The sequence below is a fragment of the Marmota monax genome, unplaced genomic scaffold (genome assembly GCF_021218885.2).
Source record: "Marmota monax isolate L192 unplaced genomic scaffold, Marmota_monax_Labrador192_F-V1.1 WCK01_AAM20220418_F8-fsc00003, whole genome shotgun sequence".
Taxonomy (NCBI): Eukaryota; Metazoa; Chordata; class Mammalia; order Rodentia; family Sciuridae; genus Marmota; species Marmota monax.
Window position 1 is genome coordinate 3,113,580 of NW_026694084.1, and position 20,006 is coordinate 3,133,585.

The 20,006-nt window shown below is 32.5% G+C and overlaps 1 protein-coding gene across 2 annotated transcripts in view; it reads left to right on the forward strand.

Annotated features, from left to right (window-relative positions):
- The window catches only part of Tmem67 (transmembrane protein 67), a 40,727-nt gene that overhangs the window by 9,642 nt on the left and 11,079 nt on the right, over positions 1-20,006 (forward strand). The window contains exons 7-21 of one of the 2 annotated variants that reach the window (XM_046464944.2): positions 3,436-3,498; positions 4,906-5,060; positions 5,180-5,288; positions 5,962-6,051; positions 6,390-6,455; positions 8,529-8,685; positions 9,293-9,416; positions 10,971-11,076; positions 12,144-12,200; positions 13,363-13,461; positions 15,389-15,487; positions 15,721-15,807; positions 16,886-16,985; positions 17,078-17,217; positions 19,808-19,948. In XM_046464944.2, coding sequence (XP_046320900.1) covers positions 3,436-3,498; positions 4,906-5,060; positions 5,180-5,288; positions 5,962-6,051; positions 6,390-6,455; positions 8,529-8,685; positions 9,293-9,416; positions 10,971-11,076; positions 12,144-12,200; positions 13,363-13,461; positions 15,389-15,487; positions 15,721-15,807; positions 16,886-16,985; positions 17,078-17,217; positions 19,808-19,948 — 1,593 coding nt within the window. The remainder of the gene's footprint in view (positions 1-3,435; positions 3,499-4,905; positions 5,061-5,179; positions 5,289-5,961; positions 6,052-6,389; positions 6,456-8,528; positions 8,686-9,292; positions 9,417-10,970; positions 11,077-12,143; positions 12,201-13,362; positions 13,462-15,388; positions 15,488-15,720; positions 15,808-16,885; positions 16,986-17,077; positions 17,218-19,807; positions 19,949-20,006) is intronic. The other variant, XM_046464945.2, reaches the window with a different exon arrangement.

Below are 20,006 nucleotides of genomic sequence, written 5' to 3' on the forward strand. Positions count from 1 at the left end.
ATGCCCCCATACCCAGACATGGCCAGAAACACATGTACACATACTTATACACATACATGCATCTATAACTATTTCTACATCTATCTCTGCATACATAATAAAAGAAATGAGTTCATACTGATATCTTTAAGGTTCCTTCTACCCATTCCTTTTGGCAGGTTTCAAGTACCTGCTCTAATAATAAGAAATCTGGGGCTCATTATCCTCAATTTTTTTCATCACTGACATTTTTAATATCATGTAAAATCCTGGATCCCAAGAAGTCTTAGCTAAAACTTCCTTTTCTTCATAACAGTTTCATCTCTCTCTTGGAATCCCACTTTTTCTTAAATTTACTCATGTGTTCAATGCATCGAGTCTTCCCACCATGTCACTTTCTCTTGCACCAGCACCTCCACATCCCCCTTCCTCAGAGGAAAAGAAGGGCCATTCCCTTAGGAAAGGAGGGATTATTTTTAAAGTTAATTCTGATCCAGTAACTATATTTCATTTAAACATACCATTCCTGAAAACAAGCTTTCACAAGGACAAGTTTGGAATCCCCACATCTAAGTCATATCATAAATGCTGTTTATGATAAGATGATTCTGTGTAGACAAAGTATAAATCATGGAAACAAAATCTAATTAAGATATCATAAGTATCTTGGCCCATTCCTCATTTTGGCAGGGATAAGAATTCAGTTATGTCTGTGCATTTGTAGATCAGTCCAATTCTGAGGGACTGGTTTAAAGGAATTAAACATGAAATTAACTTAATTGATAAAACAATGTATGTTTACTAACTTATGTTGAGACTTGAATTGCTAGTTAGACTTAAATACTTGTATTGATTGATTCTACAACACAACACTCCTCCTGATTAGAAAAGTCTATTTTGAATATTAAAGTCAAAAGTTTTCTTGGGGCACAAACTCTGAATGTAGTTACTTTTGTATAATTTTATAACAAGGGCTTTGAATCCTAATCTGGGAATATTCCTGCCAATCAGTAAAGAATTTCCATACATATGGTCATGTTTTCTCATTCCCTTTTCACAAAGACAGTAATAGTGAGCTAGCATCTTGTGTAGGTGTTTATCTCAAAAATTTTTATTTTGAAATATTTTAAAATTGCAGAAAAATTGAAAGAATGACTGTGCATACATTTTCACCTAGTTTAACCAATTATTAATATTTTGCCACAATTAATTTATTTCACTTTATGTATGTAAATATTGTTTACATATTGTAATGGTATTTAATACTGTATCTATAAGTTCTGCATCCACAAATTCAAACAATTGCAGATTGATTGTATTAGGAAAAAATAGCATGTGTACTGAATATGACAACTTTTTTTTGTCATTGATCCCCAAACAGCAGTATAACGACTATTTATATAACATTTACATTGTGTTTGGTATTATAAGTAATCTAGAGATGATTTAATGTATATAGGAGAATATAGCTTAGGTTAATTGCAAATACCATGTCATTTTGAATAAGAGATTTGAACATTTGTGCATTTGAATATCTGTGGGGGTCCTAGAACCAGTTGCCCCAGAAACAAGAGACTGTTATATGTAGATATACATACATATATACACATTTTTTTCCTAAGCCATTTGAAAATAAGATGTAGACATAATGACAGTTTATTCCAAATACTTTAATGTATATCCACCAAGAAAAAAGGCATCTTCTTAGAATCATATCCTGAAAATTTAAAATTAATACAATAGAATTATCTAATATCTGTTCAGATTTTCTCAGTTCTTCTAATAATACCCTTTTTTCCTTTCTTCTTTTTTTGAAGGAGAGTACCTAGGATCCAATCAAGAAACCCACATTGCAACTAATCTTTTTAGTTTTTTAAATCTACAGCAGATGCCTGTCCCATTTTGCATTTGTTTGTGTATGTGTTTTCCTGGATTTTTCTGATTGTTTTCTCATGAAGCATCATTGTTTACTCAGTGAAGAATCTTTTTTGGGGAAAAGACAATTCTATAGGTTGTATATAGTCTCTTACACTGAAACAAGAAAAAACAGTTCAAGTCATCCAGTTATTGGTAACACTAATTTGGTTGTTTGGTCACAGTTGCATTGGCCACTCTCTATTATAAAAGCACTGTGATTGATAAACTAGTCTGAGATTTTAATTTGTGATTTTTCTATGTAAATATCCATTTTAGTATCTATTGATGAACTTTCTCATTATTTTTAATTTCTTTTATGCCACTTTATTTTTTGTATCAACAAAACAGGTACATGTATTTTCTGGATTATTGACAGATTTTGTTTCATGTTCTTTGCCCAAGTTTCATTATATTGCATGCAATATACATTATTAAATTGGCCATTTCTAATGATTTCACAATTTTGCTATTCTATATTAGCTAGCTAATAATCTTCTACAAGGAAGATTATTCTCTTTGTGCTTTCTTTTTTCTCTTAATCTTTACCATGAACTCATACAATCTTTGTTCTCTCAGTTTGTAATCTTTTCTTTATAATCTATTAGTTATTCTTCTTTTCAAAGCTCAAGTTGTCCCAAATTTGGATTTTCCTTCAAGATAGCTCCTGTGTTCTTGACATGACTCTATTATTCTGTAGGCACCTCCTTGATTTCTCTGTATTGTTTCAGTCTTACCTTGCATGGTTATAATTTTTAATAGTGAAATAATACTCTAATTCGTGCACTCAAAGTTATATAATCATATCAACTGGTGCCACGTTCTATATAATTTTCTGTGTCTTCTCTGTTCATGACCTGTTTACTCTGAATGGTGCTTCTCTGTGTTTCGTTTTTTAGCAGAATATTCAGATAAACTTTAAAACAGTGGTTCTTAGTAGTTTATATCCAGAGCTTTCAAAACCCTGGTCTCATCCTGGAGCTTCTCATTGATTTTGTTTGGAATGCAACTAGTCATTTTCTATTTTTAGGATGTTCTCAAATTAATTCTGATACCCTCTGAGTTTGGGAAGCGTGATCACCTTAGAGATTTTAAATGTTAGTTATTCTGTATATCCCAAATCTCTTGCTGAGAAATCATGCCCCTAATTTTGTAATACTTGTCAATTTAATACAGTATTTATCCTAAATCAACAGAAGTTAACCACTAAATTCTCAGGATTTATTATTTTTCTTTTCTTTTATGCCATTTTATTTTTTGTATCAACAAAACAGGCACATGTATTTTCTGGACTATTGACGGATTTCGTTTTATGTTCTTTGCCCAAGTTACATTATATTGCATGCAATCTTATTTGTGATAACTGACATTGGTTAGAATTAAATTTTGAATTGCTATTAGAATCTGTCTTTCCACTAACATTAAGAAAGTAATAGTAGTAATTTCTCACTTAACAGTATACATACTAATGTCTTCCTAATAGTATGGGATTAAGCAGTCTTCATTTGAACTTAAAACTAAACTTCATCTTTTTGCTTACAGGGTATGTCTTCAGCTTCAGAATGGTTTGCAAAGTATTTGCAGTCAACAGCAATTGCATGTTGGGTAAGTTCGAATTTTTTTTTTAAGTTTTATTTCACTTTGAAGAATCGTGGTACCATTTCTTATCCTAATAAATGTTTTTTCTCAAAGTACCTATCTCCTTGGTCATATTGTATAAGAAGAATAAACCCTTTCCAATGAATTGAAAGAGAACACCTAAAGAAAACATTATTCTGTATATACAAATTGAATATCTCCAAGCTGATTTGGCAACAATTGAGTGTTCATGAAACTGACCATCATTTAGTAGATGTTAATTGATGACCTAGTGTGTGTCAGGCCTTCTTCAATCTGCTTAGTTATTTCAGAAAAAGAAAAAAAATCCCTTCACTGAGTTTATAGACTCAGTAACTATGTCAGGCATACTAAGTGCTACAAAGGCAATAAACCAGGGTAAAGAACATGGGAGGGAAGGTGCTTTGTTACATAGGGTGGTTAGCACAACATTTCTGAGGGTGATATTTAGTAAAGACCTGAAAGAAGTGAGAGTGATCCCTGCAAATATCTAGCAGAGACCACAACAAAAGCAGAGATCAAAAAGCACAAGTTCACTGACTTGTTCATGTTTAAGAAACTAGAAGAGGACTAACGTGGCTGGGACAGAGTGAGCAGGGAATATGGAGACTCAAGAGGTGTAGGAAGTGGCTCTAACAAGGACCCAGGGAGATAGAAGGATTGTTTGCAAAGGAAAACATGACCTAACTTCAGGATTTGAAAGTATTGCTGTAGCATAGAGATTAGATTTTCTTGTGGCAAGGACAGAAGTCTTAGGACAAGGGAGAATTTAGGACAATATTATAGTAATCTGAGTGAGAAAAAGGGAAACAGTGGACAAGGGAGATATGGAAATGGAGAGAGGTGTTTACCTTCTGGCTCTTCTTTGAAGACAGAACCAATAGGATTTACTGAGGAGTTGGATATGGGAAGGAAGAGAAATGACTGCACTTCAAAGTTTTTGACTTGAATAACTGAAAATGGAGCACCCTTTTCCTAATAAGAAAAATTGAGGAAAAAAAAGTTTGAGAAGTAAACTAAAAAATGATTTTATTTTATTTTTCATAAACAGATTACTTAAACAAAATGGACTAGATTTATATGATCAGATCTAATTTACAAGCACATTATTATTCTTTCAAATGTATTTTACGTAATAGTGTTTTTTTAAAATATCATGCTATATGTTTTTACTTTCTCTTCAGTTGATTGTCTTTATATTTTGGCCAAAAATTATAATTAAAATATAACTTCTTATTCTTCTTCCCACATGGAAAGTTTCTACTTAAGCTAGAGGAAAGGCATTTATAAGCAAAAGAATTAATAGAATAGATAAAATGAAGCAAAATTTTTATATCAATTTTTGTTTGGGCTATTAGTGTCATGTTAAATTTCTTTGACATTGTTGTTTTGTAGATGTATGCCAACCTAACGTCTTGCCAAGCTCTTGGAAATATGTGCGTGATGAACATGAATTCTCTTGACACTGTCACAGTTGATGCATGTGGACTATTTCAGTTAGTCTTTGAAAAGACTGCTGGACTGAGCACTGTTCATTCTATTTCATTTTGGTATGGACATTTTAATTGATGAAATTTAGTTTTGACCGAATTCAGTGCAGTTATTTTCATAAATATTAATAATCAGAAATGTTTCTTGTTTTTATTAAAACAATTATAATTAATTATAGGAGACAGAATCTTCCATGGCTATTTTATGGAGAACAGGCTGGATTGGCACCTCAAATACTCAGTACTGCTCCTCTTCCAGCAAATTTTAGTTTTACAGGACAAAACCAGGTACAAATTACTACATCATTAGATGATAACTGCATTTTTATCTGCAACTTTAAGTGGTAATAAGAAAGTTAACTGCTCACAATTCTTAATTTTTTAAGATTATTTTTTAAAGTTTAGTTACTAAAATATAAATATCAGTTACTTATAGAAACTAAACAGTGTAGAGCTTAGCTGTCTTACTTGAGTATATGGATACTTCTAGGATATGTGGTTATAGCATTACACATACTTGTGAAATTGTGAAGAGTAGTTTGTGCAAAACATTCTCTGTTCTCATGTGTCTCCACAGTTTTGAGAAGTGTTTCCCAAGATTGATTGGGGTCTGTGATATTTCCCAGCACTTCACAGGTCCTAATTCTCACTTCTATTTATTTTCCCAGAAGGAAAGAAGGATACCTTTCCCCTATGTTCATCCCCCATTTAACAGGTTTGAAAGGAGATTATCACTAACCTCGCTCTCAATTCTACAATAATTTTTATGCAAAAAATAAATTCAGTTTTTTGCATGTATTTAATTATAGATATACTTAGATTAACCTAGATTCAAAATGAAATTTGAATTTAAGTTTTAACTATCAACAGTGAAAAAAGATTAGTTAATGGTGAAAATTGCTTTATAGGATATTATATTGGCTTCAGAGTATTAAACATTATTTTATTGTTTTTCTTTAAGCAGAATACAAAACTGAAGTTTGTTGCTGCTTCCTATGATATAAGAGGATATTTTCTCAAGTGGCAAACTTTAGAAGGAGGTGTTTTACAGGTGAGCATGATTCTAGCTAAAGAATTACAAATGTTTTTCATTTTTGCCTAAAGAAAAGACTAAATTATTGCTTGAAGAGTGGCAGCTATATACCAAGCTAATTTGTTTTCTGATGCTTTAAGCTAGAATTTCTTAAAACTGTTTTTAAAATAATGACTATAATTTATGATGAATATACTCCCTTAATTTTTCATTCCCTTATGATGAATATACTCCCTTAATTTTTCATTCCCTTGTACATTAAATAAGTTTTATAGCAAGCTTATGTCCAAGTGGTAGCTAAGAACTATGGAAAACACTTGTGAAAGATATTTATCAGTTATATTCTTTTGCTGTAGCTTTGTCCAGACACTGAGACAAGACTAAATGCTGCTTATTCTTTTGGAACAACCTATCAACAAAGTGTAAGTTTGAACTATATTAGTCTAAGTTTCAGCTTTATCTTTCAAACTGTCACAACAGCAATAATTGGAATAATATGTCAATATTTGAAATTGAAAATGTTTGAATAGTAAGGAGTAATTTTATTAAGCATTATAACTTTATCATTTGGACACAGAAAATGTTAATTTAATTAGTATGAAGAGAATACCTTGGCATCTATAGAATCTTAAACATCCCGTAATGTTAAATTTTCATAATCTCGCTCTATGTTGATTTTAAGATATAATGCTAAAAAAATTAAAATTATGGGCTGGGGATGTGGCTCAAGTGGTAGTGCGCTCGCCTGGCATGTGCGCGGCCCGGGTTCGATCCTCAACACCACATACAAATAAAGATGTTGTGTCCACCGAAAACTGAAAAATAAATATTAAAAAAAAAAAAAAATTAAAATTAAAATTAAAAAAATTTAAAAAAAGATATAATGCTATTTCCAATCATTTTGGAATAAAGTTGAAATGCAACTTCATTTTTTGGTGACTCGCACAAAGTTACTTCTTTACTCGACTTCCCCATTACACGTAAGAAAATATCCTTGCCAGGTGCAATGGCACATGCCTATAATCCCAGCAACTCGGGAGACTAAGGCAAGAGGATCGTGAGTTCAAAGCCAGCCTCTGTAAAAGCAAAGTGCTAAGCAATTCAGTGAGACCCTGTCTCTAGATAAAATACAAAATAGAGCTGGGGATATGGTTCCATGGTCAAGTGCCCCTGAGTTCACCCCTACCCTCAAAAAATATCTTTTTCTCTCTCCTTGGGTTCCCTTTTCTCTCCACATCTTTGTTTCTCCTTCTTGTCCTTATTGTTCATTTTGAAATTATAGTATGGTACAAAGAAATATTTTGAGCTATTAAACATTTGAAAGACATTCAGTGGTCTACAAAAATGCTTCTTATTAAAATATATATGCACCTACATAGAACAAAATCATAATGAAAAATATCAGTATGAAAATAGGTTGGGAGAAAATATTCATTTTGGAGTGGTTATCTTTGGATGGTTGGATTAGAGATGATTTTTTTTCCTTATATTTTCCAAGTTTTCTACAATGAACACAAATTTACTTTTATTCTCAGAAATTATTTATTGTTGTTTTCTAAAAAGAATGTTATTGTGTACCTACCATGGGCTAGGAGAATCAATATTTGTTAAGCACCTGCTGCTATATGCTCAGTATTTTATCATTCTTACCCCATCTGATCCATAAAATAAGTATTTGATGTTCTTATTACATGTGCTTTACAGTTGAGGAAATGGTGCTTAATACAATGAGATAATTTACTCAAAGTCTTATATCAGGTGAACTGTGGAGTCAGTGTTCTGTTAGGATTAAAACCATGCTTATTCCACAGACCCTTGTTCCCACTCAAGTAGTTCACAGCCCAGGAGGCAAAGCAAGCTATATAGACAGAGAACTACAGAGAATGTAATGAAGTGTTACACTATAAATATGCATAAGGTACCAGTTCCCAGGGAAATACAAAAAGGCTTCACAGAGGGAGTGATACATAGGTTTATATAATGAATATGAGCTAGACAGGAGAACACAGTGGGAAAGGAAATTCGGGCAGAATCTATATTAATACATCAAAAAGTATATGGCATGGCATAGTTAGAAACAGCAGTAGATTCATATGGATGGATGACCATAAACTAGTATGAAGATAAACTTAGCTGTATTAGGGGGAGCCAAATCACAGATCACTGTACATAAGGAGGAAGAATTGGGACTTCATCCCATAGGACAGTAGTTTCAAAATCCTTTCACTGATGTACACTTAATATTGAGAATGTAGGCATACCTTCTCTGTGTGTGTTGTAGGTCAAGAACAGAGCAGTTAATGTTAGATTTTGGGGGGCGCCCTTATAAAAGAATCATATTTGTGAATTCACATTTTGTAAGTCATATGGAAATGCATGTAAACAAGATAATTTAAAAATATTTATTTTGCAAAACTAAAACAAAACATTGTCTTAAGAATAACAAATATGCTTTCTAAATTTTCAATTGTGATGTTTTTATTTTTATTTTCCAGTGTGAGATTTCTATCTCTAAAATATTAGCTGACTTTCCTACTCCTGTATTTTATGATGTTTATCTTGAATATACTGATAAAAATCAACACCAAAATATTTGGGCTGTGCCTGTATTAAACCTAAATCTTCAACACAATAAACTGTTTGTGAACCAAGGTAAGACATCCATACATATCATTCTTTCTCTGAGCTGAAATAATTAAATAAGTTACCCAACATGGTAATTTAATAAACCACTGATTTTAAGAAAGGTTATGGATTCTTTTTTTTTTCATAGCTAGATTTTTTTTCTTATTTTTTATTAATGGACTTCTATATATTATGGCAAAATGTAAAACAATAAGATCACTTATATATTTGCTAATCCTGTTTTCAGGCATATTTTTAAAAAATTTATTCTATTGCTGAGGATGTACACTGAGAAAAATTAGTAGAACGATAAATTGATTTTTCCTTAAACTGCCCTTGATCTGCTTTTTTAGACAAATTAATTCTCTTGTTGTTACCTATGCTATAAAATCTGACTTTTTCAGTTAATTTCCATCCATATTAATGAAACATTCAATCAGATGACATCGATTGAGCTGAGAAAAACAGTAACTAGACATTTCTTATAGCAATAGCTCTTTACGGCCACCTTGTCTAAAACAAAATAGTAATTTTGTATTTTAAATTTGTTTAGTAAACATTTTGAGAATCATTTTGAACAACTTGATTTTTTTTTAATGTTATCTTGTTTTTGTTTTTCTTTTTATAATAAAAGACAGTGACCCTAGCAAGTGGATTCTGACTCGGCGCATTTTCTTAGTAGATGCAATAAGTGGACGAGAAAATGACTTAGGAAGTCAGCCAAGAGTAATTAGAATTGCTACCCAAATATCACTGAGGTAAACAAATATCTAATGACTAAATTAGACTTGGAGTATATGAGAAAATGAAAGTATGTACCAGTTAATTATCCAGTAAAGAAAACTGAACTGGAATAATACATAGGTTTTCTCAGGTAGCTGGGTAGATTAACACAGACCAATAAAGCTGAAGAGCCAAGGAGAGGATTATGTTAGGGGAGCCTGAGGAGTTTGGTCAAAACTCATAGTCTAGGCCCCACTCTAGACCTGAATTAAAATGTGTTCAAAGAGTAAGGGAAGGTAAATACTGAGCTGAAATGGGTATTTTAAAAAGAGCCTGAATGATTGTTAGTTCAGCGACACCCATCCTCATACTTAATGGCTATGGTTCTAGGTCAACCCATACTAATTAGCAACACCAGAATTGTACATGTAGCTCACATTTTTTGTCTTCAATGTGAAATACCTGTCTCTAAGATCTTAACTGAAACCCACTTTAATATTTTATGATATGTGCATTGTACATATGGATGCATTTTATGTTAGTACTTTAAAACATTTTAATATACACTATTTTTTCACTCTTATTTTACTTTGATTCTGTTAGTGATTATATGAGGTGGCAATATGGAAGCTTTGTCATATATCTTGCTGAAATCCAAATGTACTAGGTTTTTTTTTGTTTTGTTTTGTTTTTTAAAGAAAGAGTGAGAGAGAGTGAGAGAGAGAGAGAGAGAATTTTTTAATATTTATTTTTTTTAGTTTTCGGTGAACACAACATCTTTGTTTGTATGTGGTACTGAGGATCGAACCCAGGCCACATGCATGCCAGGCGAACGCGCTACCGCTTGAGCCACATTCCCAGCCCCAAATGTACTGTTTTTAACCTTTCTTTAATCTGCTAGTATAGCATCCCTAGTAAAAATGAAATCAGACCAAGTCAGTCTTGACTTGTTCTTGATGAAACCATGCTGGCACTTTCCTTTTTGTATTCACAAGCTATACAGTACTAATGCATAATGTATCCTATTTGAGCAAAATGTAGCCTACTTTGTGCCTTAAACAGTACTTGATTTTTTAAAAATATTTTTTTAGTAGTTGATAGACCTTTATTTTATTTATTTATTTATATATGATGCTGAGAATCGAACCTAGTGCCTCACACATGCCAGGCAAGTGCACTACCACTGAGCCACAGATACAGCAAGGTGACACATATTTTGTTAAGAATTATTTTTTCGATAATCAGAATATTATCTGACTTTCTATAGTCATCATGTAGCACTGCTCTTTTGATAATTCCTTAAAGATGGTTTTAAAATGCTTTCAGTGATTTCATTTGTAAACTTCATAGGACCTGGATCATAAGAGTTTCTAATTTTTTTCTGAGCAAATACTCTTAACACTAAATTTTCAACCACTTAAGATTAGCTTGTTGTTACTGTTAGTTTATGTTTAATCTTCCTTAGAACTTATTAACAGTTTGGTTCTGAGATCATCATGATAACCTATTTTAAATTCAAATATAATAATAAGTGTATGTTTAAGTCCCTATGTATATTCATAACTACAAATGCATTTTCTTTTAAATAGCATCAGCCTTGTGCCAAACACAAAAAATGGAAACATATATCCTCCCTTAATCACTATTGCCTACAATGATATTGATATCAAAGACCCCAAGAGCCAGTCTGTTAAGGCAAGTACTTTACTAATCAGTGCCCTTATATGTATAAACGTATAACTGATGTAGTTTACTTAAAGGTCAAAGACAAGACAAACTTTTTTTTTTTCAAGTTTTTAGATAAGTTTTTCTCTTTATATAATCAAGTCTTAATTTGTTTTAACTAATAATGGTAGGAGTTGAATTTTTATGGATCCTGAGTATAAAAAAAAAAAAAAGAATGGATAAAATTCTTTAGTGGAAGAGTCATTGGCAGTCAGATATCAGACATCACTGTGGGGGATCTGGGGTAGGCTGAGATAGGAAGCATCTAATTGCTCCTGTCCTTTTTGGCCACTTTGCTTCTCATTTCCTTGCCTGATTAAACCAGGAACTCAGAAGTCATAGTGGGCATATACATGCTCACCACTCTATGATCCCCTGAATAGACATACTTTAGTAGGCAAAAAGAGATTAAAATAATCAGCTTTATAACTAGTAATGCTAAAGTGAACTGGATTTTTTTCATGAAAACCTCTCATAAAGGTCAGCAGTGAATTCTACTTGACATTTATGCATCTAACACTGACTTCTTGGCCCCTTCTTTCTTGAAATGCCCCATTCTGTGACTGTGGTAAGACTTAAGTAGTTGACTCTCACCATCTTCTTCTCTTATTATCTTTACTAGTTTTGTTTTTCCTCTTGCCTCTTCATATAGTGGCATCCCTATGATTCTTGTTCAGACTATTGAGTAACCTTGATATACAAGTTCATTCACATTTCTTAATTACAGAAACCTACCAGAAAATGAAAATGCTTAGTTTGACTTGAGCTGCTGTTAATAAACCTAACTAAACTCCTAATGAACCCCTCTTTCTTTCATGTGTCTAAGAAAGAAATATTTAAAGCAGCAGAAATAATTCTCAAAAATTATGAATTCTCGTAATTCTATTTATGTGTAAGGAAGGGTCAACTCTAGTAATATGGACAGTTAAAAAATATGGCATTTATGGTGAAATCCAACTACAAATGTATTTTTATAATAAAAGTAGGTTTATGTTATAGAATTTAGTATGACTCATTTGTTTTCTTTTAAATATCAGGTTTCTTTCTCAGTCAAATATGAAATGAATCAAGGGGAAGCATTTGTCCAGACAAATGTGAGTATATTTTAACCTGTTAAAATATTTATTACATCTTTGGGGCTGGGGTTATTGCTCAGTGGTAGAGCACTTGCCTAGCATGTGTGAGGCATTACGTTCGATTCTTAGCACTGCATATAAAATAAATAAAATAAAGGTCCATCACAAATATTTATTACATTTTTTAAATCTAAATAATTAATTTCAGATATACAAGAAAGGTGTCAAATAGACTTACCACAAACTCTTATCTGACTTCCATTAATATTAACATCTTAAATAACCATAATACAGTGATCATAATCAGGAAAAGAATATTAATGTAATCCTGGTAACTAACTGCTTTCATGGATTGTTTGTTTGTTTTTTTTTTTTTCACCACCCTTCTCTGTTTTAAGACCCAGTTCATATCCCAGATTGCTTATAGCTGTCATGTCTTCTTATTGTCCTCCAGTCTGTGACACTTAGTATTTCTTTGTCTTTCATGACCATAATACTTTAAAAGAATACATTTTAATTATTTTGGCCCTCAATTTTTTGTTTGTCTGGTATCTTTGTATGATTAATTGATTTCATTTAGTTTTATCAAAGATGCCATGGAAATGATGTGTTCTCAATTCATGATATCAGAAGGCACATGATGTTAGTATAGTATGTCTTATTACTGGTGATATTAATTTTGTTCATGTGGCAAAGATTGTTTCTGCAGTGTTCTCATCTATATTTTTCCATTTGTAATTAGTAAGTATTTCATGAAGAGATTCTTTAAAACCATTCACATATTCTGCTTCTCTTCATTCTTTTGCCCTCCAATTTTAGCATCCATTGATGATCCTTGCTGGCAGAAAGTATTATTAAGATATTTACCTGATGGTGATATTTTTTTCTATTCCCTTCATTCCTTTTGTATTTACAAATTGGAATTTTATTACAAGGAGAAGTTTTCCCTTTGTTAGTAACTCAATTATAATCCATTATTATTTATTTTGTAGTTCAAATTCTTCCAGATTTGGCCATTGGAACCTCCTTCAGTTTGGTTTCAGTGTCATTTAACCATGTCGGCCCCCAGCCCTGCGCCATTTTTTGAGTACTTTTCCCTTTCTAGTTATAGTGTATTTGAATATTGATGAAAGGAATCATATGAATTCTAAAATTTTTCTTGGTTTTTTTTTTTTTTTAGATTGCTTTGGGTGTTTTGGGTGGACTAGCCATTTTATCATCTCTCTTGAAGACAGCAGGGTGGAAGAGACGCATTGGAAGTCCCATGATTGATTTACAGGTTATAATCGAAGTGTACTTTTTCTCTTTTAACTGTTCTGGATCCTTCTCATAAGACAAACTATAGGATGAGTAAGGAAGTTGCCTTGAACTTTTCTGGAGTATAAATTAGGATAGGTAACATACAAAATAAATCAAAATGAAACTGGAAAAAAAGATTAGGATAAGTATTGCTGGGTCATAGGGCATATTTACCTCATTTTCCTCCCACAATGCTTTTATATCAGTCTGTATTCCCATCAGCAGTGCCATTCTTGTTTCTTCCCATTCTCACTAACATTTGATACTTTTTCCAAGCTTTCCATTTTTTACCAGTATGATGGTATATATTAGTATGTCATTATTGATTTTATTTTCACTTTTGATTCTGTATTTCTTTTTTTTTTTTGCTACTGGGGATTGAACTTAGGGGCACCTGACCACTGAGCCACATCTCCAGCCTCATTTTGTATTTTATTTAGAGACAGGTCTCACTGAGTTGCTTAACTCCTTGCTTTTGTTGAGGCTCACTTTGAACTTGCAATCCTCCTGTCTCAGCCTCCAGAGCTGCTGGGATTACAGGCATGCCACTGATCCTGGCCCTGCATATATTTTTTTTAATCATTTGGATTTCCCTTTTTGTAAATTGCCTATTTACAATCCTTGCCCATTTTTCTATTAGATTTCCCACTTGAAATCTTTTGTATTTTCCCAAATATTAACCCCTTTTTGGTTTTTGATGCTGAAATATTTTCTCTGAATATATAAGCTATTTGTTATTCTTATCAATGAGTTTGCTTAAAAAATTTAATTTTGATATTATTACATCTGAATAGTTTTGATGTCACAGTTTGCATTGGAAAACCTTCCCATCTCAACATCAAAAAGATGACCACCCTCATTTAATTTTGTTAACATAGTTTTACTCCGCATTTAATCTTTTTAAATTTGTTTTTTAATTTAGTAAATATTTTCTGTGTGCCAGGCACTTTTTCAAGCTTTATGTATATAATTCTTTTAAACTTCACAATATGGAGATATTAGTTAGGTATTATTATTATTCTACCCATTTTATACATGATGAAACTGAGATAGAAGTTTTCTACTCAATTTTTACAGCATTTTAGCAAAAGCTATTGTTGATTTTGCTGATGAAGATTCTGAGAAAGGCTACATGGCAACTTGTTTAACCAGTATGTCTTAACTCCAAAGCCAATATGCTAAGGAATAAGAGCAGGAAGACATGATTTACTAATAGTCAAGAAATAGTCACTTCCTACAGAAGTGGATATTAAGCTGGACTGTCTGAGGCTTAATATCTGAGTTTCTGGCACTGTATCAGGCACTGGGACACAAGGTAGTGATATGTTTATACCCTAGAACTAAGAAAAGTATTCTAGAGAGAGAAAGGGAAGAATATTTGATAAAACATCTCATTCCACAAAGTATTTGAGATGGAAGTGTAGAGTGGATAGTCATTTAGTACATGATTGGAATTGGCAGAAGAAGATAAATAAAAAATTAACTTTGATTCATGTTGGAAGGGAAATTGTGGGTTAACGATTTAAGTTTCAGTGAGCACTCATGTATGTTTTTAAGAAAGGGAGTAACACATCCAATTTACATTTTAGAAAAGTAACTCTGGTGAAAGTGTACAAGGTACATTGGAATAGAGGTTCCTAACTAAGAGAAAATTTGGAATTACTCCCCTTTCTTAGTGGAACATGGGAGAGTTGAAAGGAGACAGAGCTTCCAGGAGTGAATGAAGAGTAAGGATCCAAAAGGTATATGTAGGAGGGGGCTTAGTTGGTCTAAGTAGACATGAATACATGAAACAAGACCTTGGGGCTTGAGAAAATGCATAAATGATATGTTATTATAAATAGTGTGTCACTTGAAGGGCTAAATAGATGGAGTCTTTAACATTTTTAATTCTTTTTAAATTACAGACAGTTATGAAATTCTTGTTGTACTATGCTGGTGATCTGGCCAATGTTTTTTTTATCATCACAGTGGGAACTGGTCTTTACTGGATTATTTTCTTCAAAGTGAGTGAGTTTCTGAATTTAACCTAAATGACAGTATCTGAATAACTAGTAAGCTTTCTTACAAAGAAACTATTTTTATCTGGGGGTGTTTCTAATCAAGAGTATTGAGGCAAACGCTAAACTCATCATTCCCTTAGTATGTCATTCAGTAAGTGCATCACTATCTCCTTCTTTCACAGTTTCTTTGGTTTATACCTGGTGTGATTTTTTTGACCAAATAATTTTTATTATAGGCACAGAAGTCTGTCTCTGTTTTGCTACCAATGCCAGTTCAGGAAGAACGTTTTGTTACTTATGTAGGATGTGCTTTTGCCCTAAAGGTGAGTTTCAAAGGACCGATAATAAACTAGTAAAAGTCTTCAAAATTAAAATGTTTTCAAAATCTTTGATGTAAAACTTAAAATTTAGTTTTGAAAGAAAGAATGAATTGTTTTATATAGGAAATTTGCTTTTATTTATAATAGCTCATTCCATAGTTTACCTTAAATAAAATATGTTTGGATTATCAAGAGTTATGGATAACTTGATAAAATGATATTTTAGTATCTATCTTTCATCTTTAAAATCTGATGATACATTCACAATGATATAAAATGTTTCAGGCATGAAGTTTTCCTCTTTGTTAATCCAGGATGAAAGGTAACACTCTGGATAAAGTACTGAAATCTTAGAGGTTGTTTTCTCTAGTTCTTATTTCTTTCTCTTCTCTTCCCATGGAAACCCCTCCCCAACTTCAGTGTTTTCCATCTATGTCGGTGAAGCTCTTAACATGATTCTTTGGTAGATTCCATTCCATTGTATTGTGATGGTTAGGTGTCTACTTTTCCCATTGAAATAGGAGCTTCCTGAGGGGGAAAAAAAAGTCATACTTAAATTTTTATTCTTTACCAGTATTGCAGCCCCTAAAAAGAATATTCATTTTAAACATATTGATCATAAATGAAAAAGATGTTTCAACAAGTTTTTTTAAATCAATAATCTCAATACTAGAGATAAAGAGACAGAGCATCCTAACATATTAATTAGGATTAGCAAATTACAGTTAAATTTCTTTTCTTATAAAGAAGTCAGATGATTCACAAAATTTTGGGAAACTCAATTATAATTATGCAAGACACCTATGGAAAGAAGAGATAGGATGTCTTCCTTTTTTTTTGTTTGTTGGTTTTAAGGAAAGAATTAATAGATGTATGACAATTCTGTGAATTTGGTAATTCTAGGTTATGTGATGAGCTTCTAGTGACTCCCTAATGATATTAGAACTTCATATGAAGTCACTTGCAAAAATTCTATACTCTTTATCATTTCAGTTTGTTTCTTTTAAAAAAATCAATATTGATTTCATACACAGGCTTAATGCTGATACTTTTCACATGTTTTATTGTATGTCATTTTCAGGCTCTGCAATTTTTGCATAAGATCATATCCCAGATTACCATAGATATATTCTTTATTGATTGGGAGCGACCGAAAGGAAAGGTTCTTAAAGCCATTGAAGGTAACTGAAATAAACATTTGTACCAAATTTTTTGCTACTCTTGCAGAGCAAAGAAGATGAATTGCCTTTATTCATTTTATCTTTCCAACCAGGTGAGGGTGGTGTACGGAGTGCCACTGTTCCTGTAAGCATATGGAGGACATATTTTGTAGCAAATGAATGGAATGAGATTCAGACTGTAAGAAAAATCAATCCACTTTTTCAAGTACTTACTGTGCTCTTCTTTTTGGAGGTATAAACTGTTTGATGTAATTCTATGCAACTTACTGGTATCCCACAAATGTTAATATAATTCCAACTAAGTTTTCATGATAGTGGAGGAGATTTTTATAAGTTGAAATATTATTATAAACACATTAAAAAGCAGTTGTTTTGAAACAAATTTGGGGACCTCTGCTTTCATCTTTTCTTCTTACTGTAAAATAGACCAAAAGAAAAAAGTTGTGGTGAAATACTTATAAGAAAGTTTATCCTCTTGCCCATTTTTAAGTGTATATAATTCAGTGGTGTTAAGTATATTCACATTGTTATACAAAACCCTCACCTCCCTCCATCTCCAGAAGTTTTCATCTTAAAAAACCTGAAACTCTATACCCATTAAACAACTCAATACCATTACCTTGTCCCAGTGCCCCAAACCCATTCTTCTTTCCACCTCCATGAATTTGAGAACTCTAGGTATAATTTAAGCCATTGGTTTATGTCAGAATCCCTGGGGGAAGTTGTGTAAAATATCTATGCTCCTTACCTTAGAGATTGTATTTCATTAATAGCTCTGAGATAAGCACAGTTATCTATATTTTGAAAAACTCCTCTCTACCATACCATATTGTTACCCCTGCATTAGAATCATTATTATAAGGTTGATATTTTTCAACCAATTATTACTGAATATCTATTTCAGACTATGTTCTATGCTAAACGCTGGGGCTACGACTGAACAAGATATAACACTCTTAGTGTACATTTATGCTTTTTTCATGGATCTGTTTGAGATTATCAAAAGAAGCATTTAGTGCTGGAATATAAGACTGAAACATGGAAAAAGATCTATCTTTATGAATGACTGGTTTTTCCAGGAATTATCTGCCTTAATGTTGGATATAAATTAATTCTTATTCTGTTTTCTTTTTTTCCGTCTTTCCTTTTTTCTATTTCTTTCCTTTTTTGGTGTGGCAGGGGTAATTGGTGATTAAATCCAGGGGCACTTCACCACTGAGCTACATCCCCAGTCCTTTTTTATTTTTTATTTTGAGACAGGGTTTCATTAAGTTGCTGAGGGTTTTGCTTAAGCTGGCCTCAAACTTGGGATCCTCCTGCCTCAGCCTCCCAGGTTGCGGAGATTACAGGCATATGCCACTGTATACAACCCTTCCTTTTCATTTTTAAAAATAATAGAAGAATGCATGTGTCCCTAGAGCTTTGAAATAATATTTAAATAGTTCAAAAACTGAGTTGAAGTAGTGCTTTTATTTAATTGGCAAGGAAAATGTTATATATATTTATAAGGTACAATATGTATTAATATGAATACATTATGGAATGGCTAAATGTAGCTAATTAGCGTATCTATTACTTCACATAATTAGCTATCTTGTTTGGTAATGTAGTGGTTTTTGAGAGTGTTTGGGGGTGTTGCGTGATCGAGGGATGTGGTGGCTCACACGTGCAATCCCAGAGAGTAGGGAGGCTGAGGCTGGTAGATCACAAGTTCAGAGGCAGCCTCAGCAACTTCTCAAGGCCCTAAGCATAGCAAGATGCTATCTCAAATAAATAAATAAAACAAGTTGGGGTGCAGCTCAGTGGTAAAGCACCTCTGGGTTCAATCCCTATATCAGAAAAAAGAACGTTGCTGGGTGTGGTGGTACATGCTTGTAATTCCAGTGGCTCAGAAAGCGGAGGCAGGAGGATCACAAGTTCAAATCCAGTCTCAACAATTTAGCGAGCCCCTGAGCAGCTTATCGAGACCCTGTCTCCAAATAAAATATTAAAATAAAGTGCTGGGGGGTGTGGCTCAGTGGTTAAGTGCCCCTCTGTTTAATGCCCAGTACCAAAAAATAAATAAATAAAATCCCAAAACAAAGACTGGTGAGCTTTAAAAGGTGTTTCACGATAAAGAAATTTTATGTCAGTTAATCTTGTAAAACACTTAAATCAACAAAATGATTTAGAAATCTTACACTAAAACTTCTCAAAGCCTTTATCCCACAGGAGTGGGAAGCATGGAGGTAAATGTAATTTACAAATCAAACTTATTTGACCCTAGCCTCTTTTCATCAAAGAAGATATGTTTAGAAGACATTTTGGCATATACTATTTTAAAGGAGAAAAAGTAGCTAATATATTGCCTGACAAATGTTAAATCCTCATGAACTGCTACTTGTTAGTTTAACTCAATGATAGTTTACTAAAGAAAGTTTATTTTAACAATTTTCTTTTTTTATTTTGCCAGTAGATAGGTCAAAGTTATATTTGACCCTTATGTGTATCAAGAAGAAAACCAAATGAGCTAACAAATATTGTGGAGTAAATACTTTACAATTTAAATACTGGATTAATAGGAATGGAGATGTGGCTCAATGGTGGAGTGCTTACCTAGCATGCTCTGAGACACTGAGTTCAATCCCTAGCATGACCAAAAAAAAATTTTTTTAATATACTGAATAATAATTACTTTTAACCTAGACTTTCTACTGTTTACAGACTTGTATATTTAATTCTTTTATGTTGGGGAATAGAAAAAAATATTCCATTTTCAGTCTGGAAGAGTTTTTTTTTTTATTCATGTCTGTTTAAATTATTATTGTCCCTTTTTATTTCAGGTTGTGGGATTCAAGAACTTAGCATTAATGGACTCATCCTCTAGTCTTTCTAGAAACCCATCTAGCTACATAGCTCCTTATAGCCGCATCCTGAGATATGCAGTGACTACTGCTCTTTGGCTAGTCATTGGAATTATACAGGTAATAAGAGATTATACTTTTAGATAACATTGTTTCTCTGTACCTCTGCTTGCATAGT